Source organism: Borostomias antarcticus (assembly GCF_949987555.1).
Source record: "Borostomias antarcticus genome assembly, chromosome: 34".
NCBI lineage: Eukaryota > Metazoa > Chordata > Actinopteri > Stomiiformes > Stomiidae > Borostomias > Borostomias antarcticus.
The window spans coordinates 3,961,728-3,979,210 of NC_140267.1; the positions used below are offsets into that span (position 1 = coordinate 3,961,728).

The 17,483-nt window shown below is 46.8% G+C and overlaps 1 protein-coding gene across 1 annotated transcript; it reads left to right on the forward strand.

The window, feature by feature from the left end:
• Positions 1-1,223: 1,223 nt before the first annotated feature.
• On the forward strand, positions 1,224-17,277 carry prkg2l (protein kinase cGMP-dependent 2, like; the record flags this gene model as incomplete). Its single annotated transcript, XM_084460833.1, has 18 exons — positions 1,224-1,717; positions 3,409-3,575; positions 4,015-4,128; positions 4,763-4,868; positions 5,888-5,951; positions 6,068-6,145; positions 6,669-6,763; positions 7,651-7,719; positions 8,282-8,380; positions 8,685-8,835; positions 9,661-9,797; positions 11,730-11,819; positions 12,216-12,357; positions 13,198-13,361; positions 13,580-13,702; positions 14,541-14,603; positions 15,306-15,372; positions 17,182-17,277. 18 exons carry the CDS (start codon positions 1,224-1,226, stop codon positions 17,275-17,277), a joined length of 2,319 nt encoding a protein of 772 aa, XP_084316959.1.
• Positions 17,278-17,483: the final 206 nt, after the last annotated feature.

Genomic DNA, 17,483 nt, shown 5'->3' on the forward strand with positions numbered 1-17,483 from the left:
GGAAAAGGCTGACTCACATAAATAAGTGGAGCCAAATAATGCAGTCAAGAAGGTAGCACATTTCCTCATGTTTGGGTACTTTTCCTCTGTGAGTAAGTTCCAGAACTGTCCATGAGCCCTGGCCTTCAGCTGAATGTCAGCTTGTAGTGTCAACATCTCGTCCTCCACTCCAGACGGGTTCAGGTGAAACAGCGTTGCGATTTTTGATGCGAGTGAATCAACCTCAACATCTTCCTGAAATGGGTAGCACATAAATGTAGCGACTGGCTCGAGTACAGCAAAGTCTTGAAAGCGTTTGTCAAACTCTGATACAATTGTCCCAATCTGCTCTGCGAAACGCGCACTGTCAAGTTGCGCACAAGCCTTCTTTTGCATCTCCAACTCTGACGCAAGCTTTTGGAAGTTCGCCAAATCATGGCGCTGCAGTTTTGAGGACACATGTTGCAATTTTCGTTTGAAAGCATTAACTGAGCTAATCATATTGACCACGGTTTTGTCTTTTCCTTGCAGCTCTAAATTAAGATCATTCAACATGTTGTTCAGATCGGTTAAAAATGCCAAGTCTAGCAGCCACTGATCGTCATTTAGTTGGTTGTATTCTGCATGTTTAGTGACAAGGAGAAACTCTTTTATCTCCGGACAGAGCTCTCGGAACCTCTGCAGGAATGTCCCCCTACTAAGCCATCTCACATCAGTGTGTAGCAACTCAGAATGGTCGCAGTCGGCCTTCTCCAGATGCGAACGGAACAGTCGTCTTTGAAGAGATCTGGCTCGAATAGAACAGGCGATCTTCATTGCTAAATCCATTATTTCTTTCATGTTAAGCATTTTTGCGCATAATGCTTGTTGGTGTATTATGCAGTGATAATTAAGGAAGTCGGGGAAAGCATCGTCCTCCCTGCACTTGTCACGTCAATCAAGTGGCAAATGCCATAGTGAGGATGGATGATAGGCTAACTTTTTTTGGGGGGCGGGGGGTGTTTATTTTTTTTTTTCAATGCCATGCGATCTACCCACACTACCTTTGCGATCGACCGGTCGATCGCGATCGACGTATTGGGCACCCCTGGTTTAGAGAAACATGATGTAGATCTATATGGTAATTTGGAAGTTTCTTTTCCAGTGAATATGTAAATAGTGTCATCAACTTTGCCGCGTGACCAGAAGGCTTCTCCAAGTGACATTTCCAGTAGCAGCAGTGATCTTGACCCCAGGGCGTTCCTATGGTGGCCAGCCAACAGCTGGCCATGGGCAACGGTTCGATCAAAGCCCCACGGCCCACGGACAGATGCCCGGCCTCCGGCGTGGGCGGGGCCGACGAGCGCTCGGCATGCTGGGAGGCCTCGGGGCCCCTGAGGCTGAGGGTCGCCCAGCTGGAGGAGGAGTTGGGCCGGAGGGACCGGCAGCTCCAGAACCAGCAGCTGCAGCTGCAGACCCTCCAGAGGGAACTGGACGCCAAGGCGGCCCAGGTGGACAAGCTCCAGGACGCCATCGGGGGGCTCTCCCCCCCGCCCCCCCGGCTCCGACACAGCCGGCGCCTGTTGAGCGTCATCAACCAGGGCCCCGCCCGCTTCCAGAGGGTCGCCGCGGAGGTGCACCGCCGCCTCCGCGCCAAGGAGGGCGTCTCGGCCGAGCCCACCTCGGGGCGGTTCTTCCTGGGGGGTCCAGGGGCCCACCAGGTGTCCGTTGAGAGGACCCACGTCCGCAAGGACTCGCAGTGAGTGGGAATGTTTGTCCTGGCCAATCAGGAAGAAGCCCATGAGCAGGTGCATTGTGACAGCATAGCCTAATATGGGCGTCGTCTCCCTCACTTCCTGAGATGTTTCTATTGAAGGAGTGTTTGGTGAAGCTTCATTGGGTGGGTAGTCTTCTCGACCAATCGCTTTGCTCCACGTCACTTGCTTCTATCACACATGACACCCTCGAGTGACGTAAGGGGTAACGTATGGCCAGCCGGTCATTATCGAAAGATTAACGTGTTCTTTTTTCCGATAATGACCAGCTGGCCGTACATTATCCCACGTATTACACGGCTACTTACCAACGACATTAATAATCAGAGACAAAATATTGATTCCAATATATTTCATGTTTATTTAGTTTGTAGCTAACTATTAGCTTCAGCTACGCTATCAACCATTAAATAGGCCAGTTATGTTACTTGCTGTTTCCATTGAAAGTACAATTTAAGCAATGTACAGTAGTAATGTCATCCATCGTACAGTAGCAGGCCTAGTAACAGCCTGCACTTTTTCTTTCGCCAGTGAATTAGCCTAGCATTCGCTAGATAATAGTTGAACAGTGCTGCCCCTAGCAGAGGTCATTATTGCTCCGTTGCCTCTAAAGTCGGTCAGTTATTATTAATTTACCGGTAGAATGTGTCAATTGTCCAATCAGAATAGAGTATTTCAGAGAGCCATGTAATAATGTACAATAACTGGCTACAGTCATAATAAACGTACGCTCTCACAAAGGCAGTATACTCACATGGTAATGGTGAATGGACTGCATTTATATAGCGCTTTTCCACCTTAGCGGCACTCAAAGCGCTTTACAACGACCTCTCATTCACCCATTCACACACACTCACACACCAATGGCGGTAGCTGCCATGCAAGGTGCTAACCTGCTCTTTGGGAGCAATTTGGGGTTAGGCGTCTTGCTCAAGGACACTTCGACATGTGGACAGTCTGAGCTGGGATTCCAACCGCCGACCCTTCGATCGCTGAACGACCCGCTCTACCAACTGAGCTACAGGGTTAGAGACGAAGCGTCCCCACCTTCTATCGAGATTTTTTACATTCACCAAAACGTAGGGGGGGTCTGTCAATGCTACAAACCGCAGCGTCCACAGGAAGCAGAGAGCCAAGATACGAGACAACAAAGCCTTTGTAGGTCTCCCACTCCTGCGCCAGCTGAAAGCCTGATTAGCATGGGGAGATAATCCCGTAGGAGGACACGGGGAAACAAAAGGCCGGAGCATCTGTATGCATGTGCCTGTCCGACACATCATTACGGCTTCAATTAAGCTGCCGTGCTTCGCTTGGCCCCCACTCAAGCCATAATACATTCGCTAGGTCCGCATTAGGTTAATGGATAGAGCATCGACTGTGTCAGACAGACAGAGACTGGCAAGCCGGGGGTAGCTTATTACTATGTACATAAGGCAAGGGAAGGCAAGGCAAGTTTATTTATATAGCACATTTCAGCCACAGGGCAATTCAAGGTGCTTTACATGAGACATTAAAAGCATTAAAACAAAAAGCAAGATTATAGACATTTAAAACAAAAGGCAGGGCAAATTAAAAGCATTAAAACAAAAAGCAAGAAGATAAGATGCATAATACCTGAAAATCAATGTATTTTTCAGACATGGCCAACAGGGTGATTTCTCTCTCGTCCTCCCAGCACCAAGAAGCTGATCAACGACGCGCTCATGAACAACGACTTCCTGAAGAAGCTGGAGCCGCAGTACATGAGGGAGATGGTGGACGGCATGTACGAGCGCCGCTACGCCCAGGGTCAGCTTGTCATCCAGGAGGGCGAGCCGGGGAACTTCCTCTACGTGCTCGCAGGTCAGCGCGACTTCATATTCACCAGCTCCTTTTCAAATCAGATGGTTATGGTGCGCTATGCAGGGGTGTAGCTGTAACTCAGTTGGTAGAGCGGGTCAGCGGTTCGAATCCAAGCTCCGACCGTCCACATGTCGAAGTGTCCTTGAGCAAGACGCCTAACCCCAAATTGCTCCCAATGAGCAGGTTAGCACCTTGCATGGCAGCTACCGCCATTGGTGTGTGAGTGTGTGTGTGAATGGGTGAATGAGAGGCCATTGTAAAGCGCTTTGAGTGCCGCTAAGGTGGAAAAGCGCTATATAAGTGCAGTCCATTTACCATATATCTTAGAGGATGTTCCAAGAAAACGTTTTTTCTTGCTTCATTATTGAATTGTGTATTGTTTTTCGCTGTTTCCTCTGTGTTTCCTCTGTGTTTTGACTGCGGTGTCTTCCCTCTCTAGTTGGACTGCTGGAGGTCATACAGAATGGGAAGCTGCTGGGCGAGATGGGACCCAGGACGGCGTTCGGAGAGTTGGCCATATTGTACAACTGTAAACGAACGGCCACAGTGAAGGGTGAGTCTGCTCCGTGGGAAACTTGTATTACTTGAAAATCAAAAAAGTACCTACTAGTACTACTACTACTGTACAGCTACTACTTTTGTACTACTACTACTACTACTAACATTACTACTACTACTACTAACATTATTACTACTACTACTACTACTACTACTGCTACTACTACTACTACTACTACTACTACTACTACTACTACTACTACTATTACTACTACTACTACTATTACTACTACTACTACTACTGTACAGCTACTACTACTACTACTACTACTACTAGCAGTACTACTACTGTACAGCTACTACTTCTGTACTTCTACTACTAATATTACTACTACTACTAGTAGTACTACTACAGCTTGCTTTTTGTTTTAATGCTTTTAATTTGTCCTGCCTTTTGTTTTAAATGTCTATAATGTCTTGCTTTTTGTTTTAATGCTTTTAATGTCTCATGTAAAGCACCTTGAATTGCCCTGTGGCTGAAATGTGCTATATAAATAAACTTGCCTTGCCTTGCCTTACAGCTACTACCTCTGTACTACTACTACTACTACTACTAACATTACTACTACTACTACTACTGCTGCTGCTGCTAATGTTAATTGTTTTGCTAACGTGTTCCCTCTGCCCAGCCGTGTCTCAGGCTCACATCTGGGCTCTGGACCGTCAGACCTTCCAGTGCATCATGATGAGGAGCACCCAGGCCCGACACGACGAGTACTTCAGCTTCCTGCGCAGGTACACAGACAGACCAGGGCCCCGTACTGCCCTCACGGGGCCTCAGACAGGCCAGTACTGCCCCCACAGGTCCTCAGACAGCCCAGGGCCCCGTACTGCCCTCACATGTCCTCAGACAGACCAGGGCCCCGTACTACCCCACAGGTCCTCAGACAGACCAGGGGCCCCGTACTGCCCCCACAGGTCCTCAGACACGCCAGGGCCCCGTACTGCCCCCACAGGTAAACAGACAGGCCAGGGCCCCGTACTGCCCCCACAGGTCCTCAGACAGGCCAGGGCCCCGTACTGCCCCCACATGTCCTCAGACAGCCCAGGGGCCCCGTACCGCCCCCACAGGTCCTCAGACAGGCCAGGGCCCCGAACTGCCCCCACAGGTCCTCAGACAGACCAGGGCCCCGTACTGCCCCCACATGTCCTCAGACAGGCCAGGGCCCCGAACTGCCCCCACATGTCCTCAGACAGGCCAGGGCCCCGTACTACCCCACAGGTCCTCAGACAGGCCAGGGCCCCGTACTGCCCCCACAGGTAAACAGACAGACCAGGGCCCCGTACTGCCCCCACAGGTAAACAGACAGACCAGGGCCCCGTACTGCCTAAGCAGTCGAGGTCTGCAAGGGCCTGAAATGTGGGCCCCAGTCCGGTCCAGGCCCGTGGCGTTCTGACCCGGCCCTACCCGAGCCCGACGTAAGCCCGACGCCAATATTAATACACACAGCTACATTAGCCTACAATTAAAAATGCACAACGCAATAACGGAGAATTACTGTGCCTTTTCTCCTTTGACAGTGTTCCCCATCAATATACAATACACACAATACACACGTTTGTTTGTTTGTTTACCTGTCCTACTCTACAGCATATCTACTGATACATGTTTGTTTTTGTTTGTTTGTTTGTTTACGTATTTGTTTACTTTCCTACTGTACAGCGTATCTCTGCTGGCACATGTTTGCTTGTTTACCTGTCATACTGTACAGTATCTCTTCTGATATTTGTTTGTTTACCGTCTTACTGTCCAGCGTATCTCTACTGAGAGACCTGCCTGAGGAGAAGCTCGCCAAAATAGTGGACTGTCTTGAAGTGGTGAGTCTCTGCTACGCTCCGAATCATCAACCACCAAACTGCACGGCATCGTCTCTCTTCTACAGTGACACCAACAGGACACCATCTTGACCATGAATCATGTTCTCTGGTTTCAGGACTATTTTGATCAAGGAGAGTACATCATTCGGGAGGGGGAAGAAGGGAACACATTCTTCATCATAGCAAAAGGAGGGGTGAGATACTCAATCAAAGCCATGTCATTTCTAATCCAGCCGCTAAGTCAAGTCGCAAAAGATGCTTGAATTGAGATGATCTAGTAAGGTTTTATAGGAACATTGACATACTGCGCTGTATGTGAATAGAACCAACACTAGAAAGGCCGAGCAGGGGTCATTTGACCCCAGTGACTAAAAAGACAAATATTTCTTTGCACTCAATCAAATTCCCAACACGCTCCTTTCATGACTTTTCCTAGATGTGTGTTTTTATCACCCGGTATTTTTAAATGTTCAAAATCACACCGGAAAAAGCTAGTTTAGAGCTATTTTCCTCGTATTTCTGTGAAAAAAGTCTTGGCACTTCACATACACCGCATGTTGCCAAAGTTCCTATGAAACCTCACTAGATAATCAATTCACGCATTTTTCTGAGTTATATTTACAACGAGCAAGTCGGCCATTGCGGCTCGAAAGAGAAATACGCTGACGGCAGAAGAACCTGGATGTTGAACAGCGCGGTTTTGTGGGAACTGGACAGGTGTTAGTGACCCAGAGCACGGAGGGCAGTGTGGAGCCGCAGGAGATCAACACGCTGGGGGTGGGAGACTACTTCGGAGAGAAGGCCCTGATAAGGTACTGGGTGCACTGTTTTTTGTTTTTCTAATGGGACTGATCTGTTCCAAAGGTCAAAAGCGTTCAAAAGCGTGCACATCCAAATACGATAAGCTCTAGGTGCTGGGCGGCGGTATAGCTCGGGAGGTAGAGCGGGTCGTTCAGCGATCGTAGGGTCGGTGGTTCGAATCCCGGCTCCTCCTGACTACCTGTCGAAGTGTCCTTGGGCAAGACACTGAACCCCGAAATTGCTCCCAATGAGCAGGCAAGCGCCTTGCATGGCAGCTGCCGCCATCGGTGTGTGAATGGTGCTCCGGGCCAGTGTAACAACTGGATGGGGAGCGCGTTACAAATGCAGTACCTACCTACCTACCTGGACAGAAGTACAAGTAGATTGGAATCCAGACACTAGACATGCTCCCGTGAACGTGAACTCCCACCTCAGTTTGACGTGATGCAGACGTCACGCTGAGAGGGGAAGAAATGTTCATGTGCAGATTATGTTTCACCTCCCATTTGACTCAACATGGTTTGGTGGCACTGATACAGTATGAAGGATAATGGCATTATTATATGTTTATTTTCACTGCCCAACAACCACAATCGGAACATACGTTTCCCAGTTCCACTAGCGTGAAATAAACACAGAACCGTACGATGATTAAGTCACAGCCAACGCCAGAACCCACCATCATCTCCCCGTTCCAGTCAAATTCTTTCATAATGTGGGCTGTGGATTGTTAGACCGCTGACAAAGACATGCTTCATCGAACCCTGGCACTATTCTGTAGATGATGTCCCATTGGGGACAGTGTCACTGTTCTGTGTGTACGTGTCACTTGTGTGTGTACGTGTCACTGTTGTGTGTGTACGTCTACTGATGCCCTGGGGCCTGTGTTTTGCTCTAGTGAGGATGTGCGATCAGCCAACATCATCGCTAATGAGAATGACACGCAGTGCTTGGTGGTGGATAGAGAGTGAGTAGAGTGACCGCATACTGTACACACACACACACACACACAGTATCTAAACTCACTCACACTTTCTGCACACACACACACACAGTATCTAAACTCACTCACACTTTCTGCACACACACGCACACACACACACACACAGTATCTAAACTCACTCACACTTTCTGCACACACACGCACACAGTATCTAAACTCACTCACACTTTCTGCACACACGCACACAGTATCTAAACTCACTCACACTTTCTGCACACACACACACACACAGTATCTAAACTCACTCACACTTTCTGCACACACACACACACACACACACACAGTATCTAAACTCACTCACACTTTCTGCACACACACACACACACACAGTATCTAAACTCACTCACACTTTCTGCACACACACACACACACACACACACACACAGTATCTAAACTCACTCACACTTTCTGCACACACACACACACACACACACAGTATCTAAACTCACTCACACTTTCTGCACACACACACACTCTCTCACACACACACACATAAACAAGTCATCTCATTGTGCTTCCTACTCAGCAACTTCAACCAGATGGTGGGTCCTTATGAGGAGCTCCAGGCCTGCCTGAAGGAATACGTGGAGGAACTTTCCAGAAACGACGTGAGGAGAAACGCACTGTGAGTAACGTCAGTCTTTAATGAACTACAACCACACACAAATGAACTACATTTCCCACACAAATGAACTACACGTCCCACACAAATGAACTACATTTCTCACACAAATGAACTACACGTCCCACACAAATGAACTACATTTCTCACACAAACGAACTACACGTCCCACACAAACGAACTACACGTCCCACACAAACGAACTACACGTCCCACACAAACGAACTACACGTCCCACACAAACGAACTACACGTCCCACATTCCACTCCGTCCTCAGCGGCCTGTTCTCCCCCGGACCCCCCCCAGGTGCCTGTCCCCTCTCATGGACTCGTCGGCGGAGGCCCAGGAGCTGAGGAGGCTGAGGGAGAGGCTGGCTCCGCTGCCGGCCCACCAGCCCTTCCAGGACCTGGAGATCGTGTCCACGCTGGGCATGGGTGGCTTCGGACGGGTCGAGCTGGTAAAACACCTGGGCTGCGTTCAAATTCAGCTAACCGAGGCGAACGTTCGCCGCCAACGTGTTTTCTCCAAACGGTCACATTTGAACGGCTTTTAATGAACGTACCAAATAGTTCGCATAAACAAAACAATCTCCAGTACACATCTCCAGTAAGCCTGGGTCCATTGTGATCCTCGTTCCGATACCGGCGAGCTACCTCTCCAGACTGTTAGCTTCTGTTTGCAAACGTTTGCGGCGAACACAAAGCTAACGGAAAATAGTTCGCAAACGTTCGCTATGTTCGCTGAATTTGAACGCACCCCTGCTGTTTACATATACTGAGGTAGCCCTACACTAACATGTATGAACGGGTCCAGTGTCCCCCTGTGAGGTAGACAGAGCCGCCCAAAAATGGCCGCCCATTTACCTCCATTCATTTTTTGGACTTTGGGCTCAGGAGCGAAAAATTCCCCCCAATCATTGTCATTGGGGGGTTGAAACGGTGATATCTTGACGTGGGAAGGTCATAGAGACGTGGAGTTAGGACTGGCGTAGAGCTCTCGACCTAATGAATGCAGCGATATCAAACACGCACTCGCACAGAGCAGCGGAATGCACGCATGGGTAGAGGGCTGCGCTCTTCAAGAACAATTTTTTAGGGATCAATTTGGGAAGTTATTCCTGTTAGTTGATTAATTACGTCATTCATATCCATTAAGTTGGTCAATTAAGGTACTTTACAACTATGTTCTCTATGTTTCACAAGCAGTAGAAGACTGAATGTGTTAGTACAGTCAATGTACAGTCCATCAGCACGGCGGCGAATCTCCTCTTGCGTGACGACAGGTGAAACTGAGGGACGAGGACACGGCGTTCGCTCTGAAGTGCATCAAGAAGAGGCACATAGTCGACACGAGACAACAGGAACACGTCTACTCTGAGAAGAACATCCTACAGCAGATCAACTCCCACTTCATAGTCAGGTATTTTGTATGTCGTATTGCATTTTGTATGTCGCTCTTTCTTCCTTTTTATGTGTTATTATTTGTATTGTGAAGCGCTTTGTGCATTCGTGCTGTGAAAGGCGATATATAAATAAAGTTTGTTTACTTACTTACTAGGTCTGTGTGGGCCAGCGCCTTATATATTCTGTGTGTTTATTTTATATAATCCAATTTAACTTAATTGCTTTTTGAAAAAAGATTGTTCTACTTGATGAAACGACTTATTATACACCATAATTGGATATCGGTAGGATGATTTATGCAATGTCTCTTTTGAATCCACAGAATGCATAAAAGAGCAGCTCAGACTACTGTTCTTGAGATCTGCGAGGTATAAAAGAGATTGTCGTCACAATGGAAAATGATATGCATTGTGTTCCCCTCATGGTGAATAATGCAAATTAAGAGTGATTTTAGGCTGAAATTGAGCGTTTGAAAACATAATTACGTTGAAGGGGCCTAATCAAGTCCACAGTACCTCATATTTTTTTATGATAATTCTCGAGATGGGAAACCAATATTGAACTCTACTGTACTTAAATGCAACAGTTCCAGACAAAGACATTTTCATGGTTGTGGCGCATGTCTCACAGTGTAGCTATCATACTGAAGCTAAGCTTAACTTAAGGCATACTGTAGCTGGTATAGTGATGGGTATAACTATAATATAGTTTAGTGAAGGGACCGAGAGAGAGAGAGAGAGAGAGTGTAGCTATCATACTGAAGCTAAGCTTAACTTAAGGTATAGCTGGTATAGTGAAGGGTATAACTATAATGTAGTTTAGTGAAGGGACCTTCAATTAAACCTACCATCTCTTGAGATTAAACCTCAAGCTCTTTGAGGGAGCAGAGAAAGAGAGAGAGAGAGAGAGAGAGAAGGGTATAACTATAATATAGTTTAGTGAAAGGACCTTCGCTTAAACCTACCATCTCTTGAGATTAAACCTCAAGCTCTTTGAGGGGGAGAGAGAGAGAGAGAGAGAAGGGTGTAACTATAATATAGTTTAGTGAAAGGACCTTCACTTAAACCTACCATCTCTTGAGATTAAACCTCAAGCTCTTTGAGGGAGGGAGGGAGGGAGGGGGAGAGAGAGACCTTCACTTAAACCTACCATCTCTTGAGATTAAACCTCAAGCTCTTTGAGGGAGGGAGGGAGGGAGGGGGAGAGAGAGACCTTCACTTAAACCTACCATCTCTTGAGATTAAACCTCAAGCTCTTAGAGGGAGAGAGAGATTCTAGTCTTTACTGGGAGTTGCTAAGGACTCTCTGATGGAGAATGTGTGTTTGTCTAGGCTCCCTCTGCAGCGCTGTGCTGTGGCCTCGGGTTTGATTGATCAGGCCTGTGACATTAAAGGACAATAGGCTTGAGCAAACATTGCTCCTATCTGTCACTCAGGAACAGGGTTCACTCGTCATGCTGTAGTCATGCCCCCATCTCTCTTCTACTCTCTCTCTTCTCTCTCTCTCTCTACTCTATCTCTCTCACTTTTGGTCTCAGGTACTCCCTCTCTCTCTTTCTGCTTTTGTATGGCTTTTAAAAGAGCCTCAATTTTCAAACAAATGAAGGCGAAGTTGCCTTTTGGTTTATTTATTTATTCATTTTTAAAGTGTGATGTTCCACCACTAGGGGGCATCGCTGAGGTAATTTAGCAGACGTCTGTGTGTGACAACCTACACAATATTACCTGATGAATGCGGGAGAGACGTGTAAACGGCCTGAATCAATGCTTGAAATGCCTAAAATGTAAAAAACGCGAAAACGGCAGTGAAAAACAGTCTGGTAATGATGAGTTTGTAACCCCGATAGTGTATTCAGCCTGTTATTTTGACTATTTTGGTTCTTGAAGTGGTGTCTTTACATTGAACCTTTAACATTGAAGTCAACAGGCACTATAATTCCATGTTCTAGGATGTTCCGCACTTTCCGGGATGATAAATGTGTCTACATGCTGCTGGAGGCGTGTCTGGGAGGGGAGCTGTGGAGTGTTCTCCGGGACATGTGAGTCTACACACACACACACACAGTATCTAAACTCACTCACACTTTCTGCGCACACACACACACACTCTAGTCCGTTTCATGTCCGCCACACGCAACGAACACCCAGTTCTCCCGGTCGCAATCCTACAACTTTACACACATTCCACAGTTGAAACCGCAGAGTTTCCTCTGCCCAGTAAAACCTGTTGTTTGAGGTCACATGGTCGGGAAAAATCCAGAACCCACAATGTAAACAAATGGTTCTTTTCCACAGATGTAATGTATGTAATCCAAGGCAGTATTGCACTGAGCGGTTCTCAATGCTAGTAATCAGTTATAGTATGCATCCTAATATGGACTTGCTAGTATTCAGTTATAGTATGCATCCTAATATGGACTTACGTTGTCATTCAGGGGCGTCTTTGAGGAGCCGACAGCCAGGTTCTGTATGGGCTGTGTCCTGGAGGCCTTCGATTACCTCCACGCCAGGGGAATCATCTACAGAGACCTGAAACCTGAAAACCTCCTACTTGACGCTGAGGGCTACGTCAAAATGGTACATCAGTCTGTCCCCTATATTATGTAAACATTGTCATATGGAGAGTTTTGCACCGAATATGTTGTATGTACAGTGCCAGACTAAAGTTTGGACACTCCTTCTTATTCAATTGAATGAAAAGGTAATGGTAAATGGACTGCACTTATATAGCGCTTTTCCACCTTAGCGGCACTCAAAGCGCTTTACAATGGCCTCTCATTCACCCATTCACACACCAATGGCGGCAGCTGCCATGCAAGGTGCTAACCTGCTCATTGGGAGCAATTTGGGGTTAGGTGTCTTGCTCAAGGACACTTCGACATGTGGACAGTCGGAGCTGGGATTCGAACCGCTGACCCTTCGATCACTGAACGACCCGCTCTACCAACTGAGCTACAGGTGTGTCCAAACTTTTGACTGGTACTGTACATATGTATTGTGAGTGACTACATTTCACCCGGTGGGATCTGAACCCAGGTCCCGAAGGCCAGACGTGCTAAACTAAAGGCTTGACGTGAATTTAACCGTCTTCTGATCTGAGTCGAGATGGAAGAGGGGTTCACTGAACTACCTCCACCACATCCGAGGGTTCACTGAACCACCTCCACCACATCCGAGGGTTCACTGAACTACCTCCACCACATCCGAGGGTTCACTGAACTACCTCCACCACATCCAAGGGTTCACTGAACTACCTCCACCACATCCGAGGGTTCACTGAACTACACCACATCCGAGGGTTCACTGAACTACCTCCACCACATCCGAGGGTTCACTGAACTACCTCCACCACATCCGAGGGTTCACTGAACTACCTCCACCACATCCAACACCTGTTATCTCTTGTGTTTTTCCCAGGCTGACTTTGGCTTCGCCAAGAAGATCGGTCAGGGGAAGAAGACGTGGACGTTTTGTGGGACGCCAGAATATGTGTCCCCCGAGGTGATCATGAACAAGGGCCACGCCTTTGGGGCAGACTGCTGGTCCTTGGGCATCCTAATCTTTGAGCTGCTGACTGGGAAGTGAGTCTTGCCAAGGCTGTACAGTAAATACACCTCCGTTTCATGAATGGCAGCTTGTGTTTTCCTAGATTGGAAAGACTGTTGAATGTGATATTCAAGGACTTTCCCGTGCCCATTCTGATTGGTTGATGTATGTTGATATGGCGTTCTTCCTGTACCCATCATAATACCCATAATACACCATAATACTGTCTCTTAATACTCGTACCCCCCCCCAGCCCTCCGTTCTCTGGACCAGACCCTATAAAGATCTACACCATGGTCCTCCACGGCATCGAGAAGGTGGACTTCCCCAAGACGATAAGCAAACGTCCAGATGATCTGATCAGAAGACTCTGCAAGTATTACTCCATCTTATTTTTCACCAAGTTCTCCCCACGGTAATGAGCACCTCAAGTATGTTGAATCTCTGTCGTTGCACTAAGGCTACAATGATGACGCCAATGAACACCTGAATGAAATAAGCAGTCTCACCTTTTTAATATTAGGACCAAACAAATGATGGAATAGGTGGAATTAGCCCTTAAATTTTGTATTTCCACGTCCACTAATAACTTTGCACTTGCGCTCTTTGCAATTGGAGTGCAATGTTGCATGTTCCAACTCACTGACCAGCTCAGTGAGTCATACACAAAGCAATTGGCTACGCCGCAATTGACCAGCCGGCACCACTGAAGGTGATTGGCCCCAGAGTGTCCTGCAATGATGTCATCAGAGATGAAAGACGCAAGTTGGCACCTCACCCGAGTGCAGTCTAGTGCTTGATGTGTGTCTAGTGTCAGTGTTTCTAAGTGTGCTTGATGTGTGTCTAGTGTCAGTGTTTCTAAGTGTACTTGATGTGTGTCGTGTCAGTGTTTCTAAGTGTGCTTGATGTGTGTCTAGTGTCAGTGTTTCCAAGTGTACTTGATGTGTGTCTAGTGTCAGTGTTTCTAAGTGTACTTGATGTGTCTAGTGTCAGTGTTTCTAAGTGTACTTGATGTGTGTCTAGTGTCAGTGTTTCTAAGTGTACTTGATGCTTGTTTCTGTTTGCGTGTTCTTTTACTGACACACAGCATCCTCAGATGTCCAAGACAAGTTGAAGACAATACAGTTCTTATCGTATCTTGTCTTATGGTATCTTATAACCCCGTGATGAACTCCCAGATTGTTGTCAAACACGTTTGTGTCCGTCTTCCTCAGGCTCAACCCAGTGGACAGGCTCGGCAACAAGAAGAACGGCATCATCGATATCAAGAAACACAAGTACGTGTGCTGCGATACAATGATCACTCTGTATAAGGGACGTACAGTACGCCTAATTGATAGTACACTGTATATGAATAACATACCAAAAAACATGACCATGACCTCTGAGTGCTGGTACTCTGATGTCCAGGGGTCGCCAGTCCTGCTGGAGCTCTGATGTCCGTCCAGCAGTTTTTAGATCTGTTGGTAGTCTGATGTCCGTCCAGGCGTTGTCAGATCTGCCAGTCCTGCGTGTGCTCTGCTCTGATGAATTGGTGGACAGTTGATGCAGTCTGGCATCGTGACACTAACGCCCTTGTGACAGCAATGGATAGTGAGATAAGGTTATTATAATTAACGGAAACTAACGAAAAAAACTAAAACTAGGTGTGAAAAAAAAAATACAGAAAACTAAAAAACTAAAATTATAGAGAAAATAGTTTCTCTTTCATTTCATACATAAGTCTAGTATTTGGGGTGGATATGAAACCTATCCTCCCTTTTTTTTTTGCTGTGCCTCTGCGCAGAAGTAACCTGACACACGAGTGAAACGACAAGCTCGCGAGATCAGGATGGTCTCACCAAGGCTAGCGCAGAAAAAAATAAATAAAACAAACACAAACTAATAAAAACTAATACTAAGCATTAAAAAAAAGTAAGCTAACCTAGCATTCACATAGAATGTGTGCGTTTATCGAATCCCTTTCTGTCTTCCTGTAGGTGGTTCCAAGGGTTTAACTGGGAGGGGCTCCGACGTCAGAAGCTCGTGTCACCGCTGAGGAGAGAGGTGACGCGTTCAGTTCATTTACAGAACCTGTGTTCTCTGAGAACCTACGTTGTTCTCCGAGAACCTACGCTCACTAAGTTGTTCTCAACTAACCAGGATACTCGACCCAGATAGCAAGCGGATCTGGGCCATATACAGGCCAGATCTGGCCCTTGTGGCTTAGTTCCGGCCCATATATGGCCCAGAATCATTACACATCCGCTTGCTATCTGGGTACAGTACTAGAGCTGCTACAGGCAGGGTGACAGAGGTACAAACTGCCAGCGAATGGCACTGCTGGTTTCAATGAGTTAGATATTCTCTGTTAGCCTGACACTCGGACTAAATCGCCATTTGGTTTCACTTCTTTATTCAGTCTGAACAGGCTCCCAATGCAGAAGATGACTTAGAATATGATGGAAGCCGATCGTAGCGTAGAGAATGTGAGAACGATCGGCTTCCATCATCTTCTATATCCTCAAAATCTGATAAATATTCAGCCATATTGCACACAATATTCCAGGCACCAACAAGCCGATCGTAGCGTAGAGAATGTGAGCCGTGAGTGTAGCCTACAGACGGAGAATAGCCAGTCTGCGCGCTGTGCGCATGCGTGCTGGAGCAAATGGGGAAGCTTTATTCTGTTTCTAAAGACGTTTCTAAAGATCATATTACAGAGGCATGTGAAAAACCACAACAAGCCCTCGCTCTATGGAAGCACAACTAGCGATTCAAGACAGATTGATAAAAACAACCGTTTCACGGCAGAAAATAATTTTTTTAGAAGCTGCATTCTCGGTGCCCCGTTCGCCGCCATTTCATGGATATACTTGGCTCGCGCTAGATTTTTTATTTCTTCTACAGGCCTCCAAATTACACCAAAGTTATCTCGGTGAGTCAAACGTCTTATATGTCGTAAATAAGGTCCAGGTTGTCGAAAAAAGAGCATTCTCCTTTAAGATGGGACATGTTTCTGTAATACGGCCCCCTGAATCACATTTTGAAAATTCAGATTCAGGGGCTGGAGCCAGTATAACTCTCTGTACGTCCGTCAGTGAACAAAGGGCCATATTCATTACTGTGAGAGAATAAAAGCCATTATGCAAAGTCAAGCATTCCTTTCCCTTGTTGGCAAGGAGATGAATAAACAAACGGATGTGTGTGATCATGTGACAGGGGTTCACTAATGGTGTGTGAACGCCTGTGTGAAAAACACACACGGGCCTCGGAGTTTAGTTCAACGTTTGATGCGTTTAACATCCGCTCCCTGGACATGATGAATGGCAGCTTATACTGTAACTTCATACCGTAGCATTTACATTTTTAATATACATGTTTAAAGGTACCCAATGTAGTTTTTGACCACTAGTATGCGCTCTAGAGCAAATTTGAGAAGGTGGTCCCTGAAAATCACGTACTACGTCATTGCGTCAATACACAGAGCACATAATAGTGACGTTTCACACATCTTTGTTGTTTTCAAAACATTCGCTAAATATCATTTTGCGAAGAAATTACAAGATAGGAAAGACATTCAAGTGATTCAACCTGTTTATTAGACTACAAGGAACCATATAATCGAGGAATTTCGAAAATAAACAATGAACGGATTGTTTTGATTCACGTTTCGTTGGGTACCTTTAAGTCGGCGTATTCAGAAGAAGCAGAAGTTCTTTACACTACATGAATAGGCACAATCTGGAACCTATACTGTATCTCACCTGTATATACACTGTGTAAAAGGTATAGAATACATTATGACTTTGATGCCCCTGTGTTCAGCTGAGGTTACATCATGTCTGACCTCTGATCTTTGACCTCTGTGTTCAGCTGAGGGGACCGTTGGATCACAGTCACTTCGACATCTTCCCGCCCGAGGTGGAGGAGACGCCGGATGAGCTGTCTGGGTGGGACAAGGACTTCTGACCCCCTGGACCCTCACACCGCTGACACCGTCTATGAACACAGGTCATAGGTCAAGCTGTCCTGACCTGGACGCCTCGCCGCCTCCACAGACACTGTCTATGAACACAGGTCATAGGTCAAGCTGTCCTGACCTGGACGCTTCGTCGCCTCCACAGACACCGTCTATGAACACAGGTCATAGGTCAAGCTGTCCTGACCCGGACGCC